This window comes from Cygnus olor, chromosome 8 (genome assembly GCF_009769625.2).
Source record: "Cygnus olor isolate bCygOlo1 chromosome 8, bCygOlo1.pri.v2, whole genome shotgun sequence".
Lineage (NCBI taxonomy): Eukaryota > Metazoa > Chordata > Aves > Anseriformes > Anatidae > Cygnus > Cygnus olor.
The window spans coordinates 8813284-8823771 of NC_049176.1; the positions used below are offsets into that span (position 1 = coordinate 8813284).

Consider the following 10488-nt stretch of genomic DNA (forward strand, 5'->3'; position numbering starts at 1 on the left):
CACGCCCGCCACCCTTAGCCACGCCCACCACCCTTAGCCACGGTCACTTGTTAACCACTCCCACCCCAATTAGCCACGCCCCTCTCTCCCAAGTTCGCCCCCCCCCCCCCTCCCCGGGCCCCGAGGGGGCAGGCAGAGGCCCCATAGAGGTCCTATAGGGGCCCCATAGGGGTCCCATAGGGGTCCCTTGGGCCCCCGGTCCCCTCCTCGCCCCACACAACCCCAATCCTCCTCCCTGCGCCCCCCACTCCCCGCCAGCAGCCCCCCCATGGCACCCCAGCCCCCAAGTCCCCGCGCTGCCCCCTGAGGGTCTCTCCCCCCCACACAAGGACACCACGAGGCTGAGTGATGGAGCGAGGGGCTCTTAGCAGGGTGGCCCCCGCCTGGAGGGGCGCCTATGGAACATAGCAGGGCCACAGTAACGCGGACAGGGTTAGGGAAGTACAAAGTTCCGCACGCCGTGCGTGGCCGGGGGCCCGACGGGTGTCCCAGTGGGGCAGGGGGGCTTAGGCGACCCCCACAAGCCATGGTCAGGGCCGCGGCGGGCCCTACTATCTGTCTTTCTGTCCATCTGTCCATCAGTCTGTCTGCAGGCCGTCACAGGTTCGGGTTGGCAGCAGAGGCTGGATGCCATGCGGGCACGAGTGGGGCTCCTGCCCCTCCCACGGCCGTGACCCAAAATCCCCCAAAAAGCCCAGAGAGCTCCAGTTCGCCGCCCCGTAACCGCACGGCTCCTGGCGGTGCCCCCTGCTCCCTCGGGGCATGCGGCTCCGTCCCCGTCCTGCCACCAGGAGCGCGGCGCCTCAATAAATAACCTCCACCTCAGCCCGCGGCCGCCCCAGGGGCAGCAGAGGACTGCTCCGGGTCCGTGCTGTCCCACGCCTCGGCTCCCCGTCCTGTTTGGGTTTTCCTCCTAGGCTGTGCAATGGAGACCTAACCAGGGTGCCCGCGGCGTGCCGCCGGGTCCGGGCGGTGCAGGGGGGTCCCGTGGGGCTGGGCAGCACGGGGTCACTCGTCGCTGGCTGGCTCGTGGAGCAGGCGGTGGATGTCCTGGAAGGAGGGACGGTCTTTAGTGTCCCGTCGCCAGCAGCTCAGCATTAGCTTATAGATAGAGTCGGGCACAGCGGTGGCTGGGGAAGGTATGTCTTCAAACACAAAGGCAGAGAGCACCGAGGGAGAGAGTTACCGCCACTAAAACCCATGGGACAACACCGAGCGGGTCCCGCGGGAGTTCACCGCGCCGCTCGGGGCTGCCTGGGGAAAAGCCCTCCCAACTCACAGCGGCAATGTGGGATTTGGCCACGGGTGAACAGCCCCGACAGCTCCTGCCCCGCAGCTCACCCCCCCGGCCACTCGTCCTATCCATTACCTTAAATCTTTCCCAGGTCCCCGAGGAGCCCAAGTCCCCACTGCCCATCCTGTCCCATCCCGTCCATACCGTCGGCCCTGGTCCCGAAAGAACTCTCCGGTGTTCTCGATGACCTGCTCGTCGGACAGCTGCGAGTAGGGCTGCTCGCGCACAGCGTGAAGGTCTCCCACAGCGTCACGCCAAACGCCCACCGTCGCTGGCCGTGGTGAACTTGCCCTGGGCAGAGGGACGGAGCGGGGTCAGGGTGGGCCAGCACCCTGCCCCACCCCATAGGCCCCAAATGCCCTGGGCTCCTCAGGGTCTCAGCACCATGGACCTGCTCCCTCTTCTGGGGTGAGCTCCACCGCAGCCCCAGCTCCGAGCCAGAGCTTGGGAAGGACCGAGCTCACCGCGAAGACAAAAAATGCCCCTGCTGCCTCTTTGGGGTCTGAGCGTGGCTGGGAGAGGATGCCACATACTGTTCTATCACGCACCAGCCCCCCACCTACCAGCAGGATGCTCTCCCAGGACATCCAGCGGATGGGGAGCACAGCCCGGCCCTGGATGCGGTAGTAGTCCCCGCTGTAGAGGTTCCTGCTCATGCCGAAGTCGGCGATCTTGATGGTGTACCGCTTCCCCACCAGGCAGTTGCGCGTGGCCAGGTCCCGGTGCACGAAGTTGAGGGAGGAGAGGTACTTCATGCCCGACGCGATCTGGGTGGCCATGAAGCGCAGGTCGCGGTAGCTGGGGAGACGGCGGGGCACTGAGGCGCCGGGCAGGAGCGGGGCAGGGGCCCTGCCGCCATCCCCACACCCCCGTCCCGCTGGCACTACCTGACGGTGGGCGCGTGGGCGTCCGGGGGGCTCTGCGCCTCGTGGCGAGACAGGAACTGGTTGAGGTCCCCGTTCTCCATGTACTCCGTGATCATGCACAGCGGGTCATCCGCGATGCACACCGCCAGCAGCCGGATGATGTTGGGGTCCTTGAGCCGCGACATGATCTTGATTTCCTTCAGGAAGTCATTCCTTTCGGGGACAGAGACCACATGGGTCGGGCAGACCACACCGACGGGCCGAGAGGCCTTCAGGACAACCCGCCAGTCCCTCCCCACGGGAAAGCACCACAAGATACCCCGAGGGACCTGGAGCTGATCCTTTTGGGGTGTGCTCAGGGGATGGAGGGGGCTTGGGGAGCATCTCAGGACTAGCAAGGATCCAGGGTCCCGACCCCTGGCACCCCAGCACCCCCAAATGTCCCAGCTGCCCCCAGTGGGGCTGTGGGGAGGGGTGCCAGTACCTGGCGTTCTTGTTGGCGTCCGCCGCAGCATTTTCACAGCCACCAGCACAGGGCGGTCGGAGCTGGCCTCCAGGCCCTGCAGAGCGAAGTCCTTGTCCGTGAACTTCTCCATGCCCTCCACTTCACAGAGATGGACCTGCGGCGGGCAGACGTTACCTCCACCTCCTGCGGTCCTGCTGAGGCAGGGCTCCCCCAGCCCAGCACCGTGCCCACAAGCAGGGTGGCCCAGACCCGATGGCACTCCCCAGGGTCCATCCAGGTGCCATTTTGGGATGAAGGCACCAAGCAGGAGTGAGCTGCTCCCCACAGGAGGCTTCTGCAGCTCCCCTGCCCAGCCGTGCCTCGCACCTCCCAGCCCCACGGAGGCCCAGCTCTCTCTCACCTCCCCGAACTGGCCCCCCCCAGCTTCTCCTTGAAGGTCAGCAGCTTCCTGGGGAACTCCTCCACAGCCACGTCCTTGCCAGAGAGCAGGTCCATGGTGATGGCTGGCACCGAGTAGGTGTTGCCTCCCGTGACGCCCTGCAGGTTCACGATGTCGGCCTCGGCGTAGTGGGGGACGCCCTCGGGGACACCGGCCGGGGATGGCTTCACGAGGCCGCTGCAGCCTAGGGGAGACAGCAGGGCCAGCCCTGCCGGGGGTGTCCTGCCCATGGCAGGGCACGGGACCAGCTCCCACCCCGGCATCCCCACGCTCCTGGTGGGCACCCAACGTCCTTCAGAGCTGCAGTGTCACGAGGATGACCTTCAAGCACCAGCTTCGTGTGACCCCCCCGGGGAGGATTTCCCCGTTCCTCACCCGTGTCCTCCTCCCCCGGCGTGAACTCGGGCAGCTTGCGGATCAGGCGCGAGGGCTCCTGGTAGTCCGGTCCCAGTGGGAAGATGCGGTCATAAGTGGAGTTGGACTCCTGCTCGCTGGACGAGGAGGGAGCGGTTGTGGTTGAACATGCTGGATTCGCTGGGCAGCGAGAGGCTGACGGTCATTTCGTCATCCAGCATCCTCCGCGATGCCTGTGAGAGGGGGCGAGGGAGGGGAGAGCTGGGACGGGGCCTCCGGGGCTCAGCACAGCCCTGTCCCGGCACCAGGTCCCACCACCGTGGCCAGAGACCCCTTTCTGGTGCCCTGTCCCAAGGCCGCAACACTGGGAAGGCATTTGTCCCCCCAAACATATTGCAGCTGTCACCCCTCTATTATCTGCCCCTACAGAGAAGAGCTTGGCACAGACGCCTCTGTGATTGCCCTCGGTTAGCAGGGGGCTGCGGTGAGAGCCCACCAGCCACCCCGCACGTGCCTACCTTCTCCAGCATCTTCTGCCAGAATTGCCGCCACAGTATGATGACGATGATGGCCACCAGGATGAAGATGATCGCCACCAGGCACCCGATCAGGATGCGCGTGTTGCTGTCATCCACCTTGAGGGTGGGGTCTGGCAGGAGGGGACAGCAAAAGCAGATCGTGCTGGGGTGAGGGGACAGCCCCTGCTCCCTTTTCTCCCCTTTTGGAGCCCCCCAAGCATCTTCCCATGGGAAAGTGACCCCAAGTCCTGCCCGGTTCAGGGTGGCACACTTTTCATTGTTACCATACGTGGTGGGGGCCATGGGCATCTCCGGGGGGGCCACCGAGTTGTTGTACATGGCTGCATCTGGCAAGGGAGAAGAAGAGCCTGTTGGGGCGGGGGCACGGGCACCCCCAGCTCCGCTTCCCCACCGAATGCCCCACGTAGGAGGGATCCTAGGGACGGCAGCGTGCCGGTACCCGACTGGAAGGTGATCTCGCTGAACATCATCCAGGTGTCGGCGAAGTAGTACTGGCACTTGATGGCGCTGGCCATGCGGTGCAGCAGGGGCACGGTGACGAAGCGGGCGCTGGGGTTCACGTCGTCCAGCACCAGCACCGAGGAGACGGCGTTGGGCTCCCACTCGCCAGCGTCGGAGCGGAAATAGCACTGCACCTCCTTGAAGATCTTCACCCCTTTGGCGAACATGTTGTTGCAGTGCACCTGTGGGGCAGCCCGTGAGCACGGCCCGCCGAGGGACGGGGCCGGGGGCACGGGGCGCACGGACCTTCATGGTGGTGAAGTTCCTGATGCGGTCGAACTCGAAGGTGATCTCCACGTAGCCGCCGGCGGTGCTCTCGTTGCGCCAGCCCACGTAGTCGTAGCCCGGCCAGACGTGGTACTCGTGGGTCTGCGTGAAGTCGTCCAGCCCCGACACCCCGTCCGTCAGCTGGCCGAGCCCCTCCGTCATGCTGCCACAGGCGGGAAAGGGGGACTCTCGTGAGCACCGGGAGCCTGATAGTGCCCAGCCCCATGAGAGCAGCAGCAGCCTGGGCACCTGACTGCTCCTCACAGCCCCTGGAAACAGGGGGACCCCATATCCTTGCAGCTTTGGCTGTACGAGACCCCGCTCCTCACCTGTACCCGAAGGCCCCGTCGTACACCGAGTCGTTCAGGTAGATGATGGTGCCGCCGGGGAGGACGAGCTGCTGCCCAGCCGGCGCGTTGTAGGACACCAGCCCGTCTGCGGGGAAGGGAGGGTGAGCGGCTGCTCTGCCCCAGGACCATGCTGCGGTGAGCCCAGCTGGCCCCCATGCAGCCCTGATGGGATGGACAGACAGACAGACAGCCCCACAGGCAGCTGAGCACCTGGGCGCACGCCACCCACCGAGCCAGACGCAGCCGTAGAGCTCCACGCGCAGGCAGACGTTCATGGAGTGGTCGGTGACGGGGATGAAGCGGACGAAGCGCGCGATGAGCGGCGGCTCCAGGTCCTTGAGGACGATGTCGTAAGGGTTGGTGTTTCCATCCAGGACCTGGGGAGACACAACCGCGGTGGGCACGGCCCCGGTGCCCTGCGGGGATGCTGAGGGGTGGAGCGGGTTGCGGGCAGCCGCACGGGGCGCTCGGCAGCCTCCCCACCTGCTTCCCGTGCCGGTTCCTCCAGGAGATCCAGCGGGTGCCGTCCCGGCTGTAGTTGATCTTGTACATGGGGGCAAACTCGTTGCCGTGGCCCCCGGCGTGGCGGCCCTGGGTGCCCACCAGCGTGATGAAGTGCAGGGCGCGCAGGTCGATCTGCAGGAACTCCTTCAGGTCATCGGGCTCCACCGGGATCTCAGGGCACCAGGCACCGTCGCCATCCTCCGAGTCCAGCCTGCGAGTGCCACGGGGAGGGCAGAGCAGCGGTTTGCAGGTGGCCAAAGCCGTCCCCGTGCCCCAGCTGAGCCTGTCCCGTCTCAGCATCCCCCCCGCCCGCCCTGCCAGTGCCCCGCACTCACCGTCCGTACTTGGCGGCCGTGGACTCGGACCACTGGAGGCGGAGATGTCCTCATCGGGGATGTGCCCGCCCGACATACCCAGGGGGTAGCGGCACACCGCTGCAAGGAGACGGCGGGGTGCTGAGCGGGGTGCTGAGCAGGCTGCCCCCTCGCTCCCCATTTAGGTCACCTTTCCGCAGCTGCAGGGGAGGCAGTGTGCTCCATCCCTCCGGCTTGTGGGGGAGGGACAAAGGGTGACGGGATGTCTCCGACACCTGCCCAGGCAAATGGAGCTGCCAGCCCCTCTCGAAGCATCGAGCCAGGAGCTAGCAGGGGCTGGTTCTGCCCTGTTGGACAGGGAAGGACTGGGAGCACGCGGACATCCCACCATCCTTGCTGCAAAGCGTTTTGGCGACGGTGGGAGAGCCCCTGGGCACCCGGAGGGCCCAATACAGAGCCCCAAATCCCACCCGCAGCCACCTGTCCTCAGCCGTGCCACCTCGCTGCTCCCCACCTGCCCCTGGCAGCAAGGGACAAAACCTGCCGGCCCCACGAGGAGTGGAAAAGTACCCGGAGCAGCGGGTGGGCTGCGTCCCCTGCTCGGCACCGCGTCCCCGCCGCTTCCCAGGGGTTATTTTTCGCGCCTGGCTGCCAAGAGAGCTGCTGAAAGGCCGGCTTGTTTGGCCGTGTTTACCCTCTCCCCGCCAGCTCCAGCCCCACAAAGCTCCATCCACAAAATGCCCCGAGGAAACGGGGCAGCGCGGGGCCGTGGTGACACCGAGCCCCGGCAGCACCCGCTGCCCGTGCACAGCTCGGGCACAGCCTGCGGCACGCCTGGCACTCCTGCACCGCTCTCATCCAGTTCCCAAGCTGCAAACCCGGCTGGAGGTGAGGCCAGCCCTGCCTCGGCCCCAGCACCAAGCTGCTGCCGGGCTCTCGCTTACCCGGGTTGACCTGGGCTCGTGCAGCCCGCGGGACGCAGAGCAGCGGCACCACCAGCAGCAGCAGAGGCGTGGGGAGGGCTGGCATGTCGGCGGTCCTGCGGAGACACGGCCAGGATGGGTCACACGCTGCAGCCAAACCCCCCTGTGCCTCTGTGCTGGTATTCAGGCACCCCGCTCCCCTGCCCCTGCTGCCAGAAGGGCCACGGGCAGCACACAGAGCCTCCGACAGCCCCACTCAGGCTCAGCACCGTCCTGGACCAACAGGCAGAAACGCTCGGGTGGATTGGAAAGCAGCACATTGCACAACCTCGGCTCGTAGCAGCAATATCACGTTGCAAAGCGCGCTTTCCTTGCCTTCTGGCTCCGGAGACGTAATAACAGGTAATTGCCCGAGATTTATGCGGCATTTTTTTGATGGTTCTCCACTCCAGTGCCAATCTTGGTGTCACCAGGGAGGTGAGAGTCAGCCCCGGGCCGGCGGGAGCTGCCCAGGAGGAGGCGAGCACAGTTAAATAGGAGCAGGCAGGTGGTGAGCACGGGGCACCCCTGGCTCAGCCCCGGGGCTGCCCCCAGCTCTGCTTCATCGCTGCAGCCACGGGGCTTTTGGGGGGCAGTGGTCACATCCTTCACGTGCACCTGGGGGCTCTGAGCAGGGGCTGTAGGATTCAGCAGGCGGCTCTGCTCAACACCATCCCCTCCACGGGCAGCGCAAACGCACACCCCGACTTAGAGCGATCTTCCTCCCCTTTTTTTCCTCTTTCTTTTGGAAACGCATATATATCATTGCCTTTTTTCCTGCTCCAAGCCCCGAAAGTCTAGGCAACAGCCTGAGTTGCCAGCCAGCTCAGCTGCAAATGGGAATTTCAGCTACAGAGTTGGGGCTGGTGAGAAGCGCGCGAGGCTCCGGTGTTCGCTGATGGCCGGTCTCTCCGACCCTAAAATCTCAATTTCCTCCTGCATTCCAACGGATGGCCACAGAGATTTTTTCCCACTATTCTTTCAGGCTGAGTAAACTCTTTAAGCATCAGGGTACCAGATGCCGCCACCTCCCGAAGGGGAAGGATTTACATTTGGGCTAACAGAGGGGCGTTTGCTCCTCGTGGAGCGCTCGCTGCCCTGCCGCGGGGCCGGGCTGGAGGCAGCGCCAGGCGAAGGTGCACATGGTCTGAGCAGCCCAGCGCTGCTGGCAAAACAGCTGGAAACCGGTTTTGTTCCACCAGCCCTGACAAAAAGGATGGCTTTGCAACGGTTTGCCCGAAAAGGTTCGCCCAAGTTTTCCGATTGCTGGAAATTTTTACTGCATAGCGTTTGTGGAGATCCTCCCTTAGGCTTCCCTGTTCCGCTTCCGTTTTTTTTCTGTGTTTGTTTTTCCTTTTCCTTTTATTTTTCCTCCTTTCTTGTGCTACTGAAATTACGGGGAAAATTAGGGGGGGAAATGAATAAATAAAAAAACCCATGCTTGTTCAGAAACGAGCCCGTGGGTGCCCTGAGCACACCCCGCTGCCGGGAAGGAGGCTGGTGCAGGGCAAGCAGGCGACTGGGGTGTGCCAAGGCCCGAGGCAGGCGGTGGTTTGGGTAGGGGGCCTGGCACTACAGCCCCCGGCATGCCGTGCCACCGGCGCAGCCGCTGCGGGAGCGCAGAGCGGCATGCCGGGACGCGTAGTCCCCCTCCTTCCCCAAAATGCCATTTTAGACCTTGCCTGGCTTGGATGCATCCCCATTTTCTGGAGCTGCAGGCGTCTCCCCAGCCACGGGCTCATCGCAGTAGTGCAGCGCGCGAGGAGCACCCGGCGTGTCCCCAGGGCCACCAGCTGCCCCGGGGAGATGCCAAGAGCACAGCCCAGTGGCAGCAGGGCTGGGGACGTGGCCCCGTGGGCGCTGCACCCAGCGCGGGCCCCCCGGCAGCCGAGAGCTGGGGCCCTCCTCCCGCTGCGTGCCACGACGCACGGCATCGCCCCGCCACGGCCACAGGGCACGGGAAGCCACCAGCGGGTCCCCAGCGCCAGGACGGGGACGGTTCGTGCCATGTCCCCCCGTATCGTGAGCCTGTGCCCAGCTTGGGGACCAGAGGGACAGCAGGGCCACCGTGGCCGGCCAGCACCGCCGCCGGCTCTGCCAGCACACGCAGGCGGGAGAGGAGGAGACACCAGGAAGCGCTGGCCAGGCACGGCGCGGGGCGAAACGTTGGCAGGGGGGAAAACGGAGAGAAAGGGCCAAGCGCCAGCACCCCAGGCAAGGATGCTGCCCCACGCGGAGCCGCTGCTGCCCCATCCCCTCCTCGCCCCACAGGGGGACCCGTCCCAGCTTTGAGGTCCCAGGCAGAGCAGGGCAGACCCTACATCCCCCCAAAACCCCAGGACGGGGCAGCAAACGCCTCCCCAGGGACCCAAGCGACTCACCGGAGCGGGGAGGCGGCGGTGGGCGGGCGGGCTCCTCGCTCCTCGCCCGGGCTGGGGGAGCCAGGCGAGGAGCGAACTTCCCCGGGCTGATGCAAGATGCCTCTGCGAGCGCGCTCGCATTCTGCGGATTCCTGGGAGCTGGCCAGAAATCCCACAATCCTACATCTTGCACATTTGGTTTCAATTAGGGAGCGGAGAGGGGGAGCCAGTCACCAATCCAGGCTGGCTTTTCGGCGGAGGTTATTTTCCTCGACCCGAGGGAATGTGTGCAAAGCTATAATTTACAGCAAAACCCATTCATAGCCTGTGGCCGGTGAGAGAGCTTAAAGCAATAGGCAGCGTTTTTCTTTCCACGCTCAACCCCGAGGCAGCAGGACGGCACGCGTGCCCGACCCTCCTCCTGTGCCACGAAGACCACGAGGGGCTCCCCAAAATGTGGGTGATGGAGGAGCCCCCACAACCCCTCCGGTCCCCTCTCCAGGTGCCACCCCGCTCGGGGCCCCCGATCGCTCCGCAGAGCGCCTGCGCTCGGTGGTGCCGCGGCCGAGCCCACCTGCCCCACGTGGGGAGCGGGAGCAGCCCTGGGGCTCCCCAGGCTGCACGCTGAAATTTGTGCTTTTACATCACTTCCAGGCAGGGATTTGGCTCGGCGGCCACTGACTGTGCGACGCAGCACGGAGGAAAATAATAACGGGTTCAACAATTTTTTGTGCAATAGAAATAACACTGATTTTAATTTTTAACTGTTTTTTGCTGGATTTTGTGCCAGCGCCCGTGCCGCAGCGGGAGGGAAGCAGCCCCCGCTGCCACCCCAGGCAGCCAGGCTGGGGGTGCTGGTGCCTGCAGCCCCCTCCCTGCAGGGTGCGCATGGCCAGGAGCTGCTCTCCCGCACCAGCGCCTCCCCGAGCAGCAGCTCAGCACGCCCCCAAAAAGCTCTCTCACCCTGCTGGGCACCCCGAGCCGGACACGGCGCCTGCCCGAGTGCCGCCGCCTCGCTCCAAAACCCCAAAACAGACCTCGCTGCCAAACTGCCGGCCCATCTGGGCTGCAGACAAACAAATTCTGAGTCAGCTGCGCTGGAAGCCATCGGCTGCCCGGCAGGGTGCTGGTGGGGCGCTGGGGACCCTCGCCCCAGGCAGGCAGGCAGACCTGAGCCCCTTGGGGCAGGCAGGAGCAGCGCCTGCTGCAGCGCTGTGCCACCCCATAGCCCCAGGGGGCACACCCCGGTGCGGGCTGCCCCTGCTCCCCTAC

General features: G+C 65.3%; 1 protein-coding gene across 1 annotated transcript; it reads right to left on the reverse strand.

Moving 5' to 3' along the window:
* Positions 1–346: 346 nt before the first annotated feature.
* Positions 347–9497, reverse strand: DDR2 (discoidin domain receptor tyrosine kinase 2). The gene is given in 24 exon segments (XM_040565542.1): positions 347–1112; positions 1115–1147; positions 1440–1517; positions 1520–1561; positions 1564–1585; positions 1858–2092; positions 2182–2373; positions 2645–2666; positions 2669–2780; positions 3027–3043; positions 3046–3249; positions 3441–3588; positions 3590–3652; positions 3938–4068; positions 4222–4284; positions 4398–4641; positions 4706–4889; positions 5056–5161; positions 5306–5453; positions 5560–5791; positions 5916–5952; positions 5955–6014; positions 6839–6933; positions 9238–9497. Coding segments are annotated over 23 exon segments (2562 nt in total). The 5' UTR covers positions 6924–6933; positions 9238–9497; the 3' UTR covers positions 347–1008.
* Between the last annotated feature and the right edge of the window lie 991 nt (positions 9498–10488).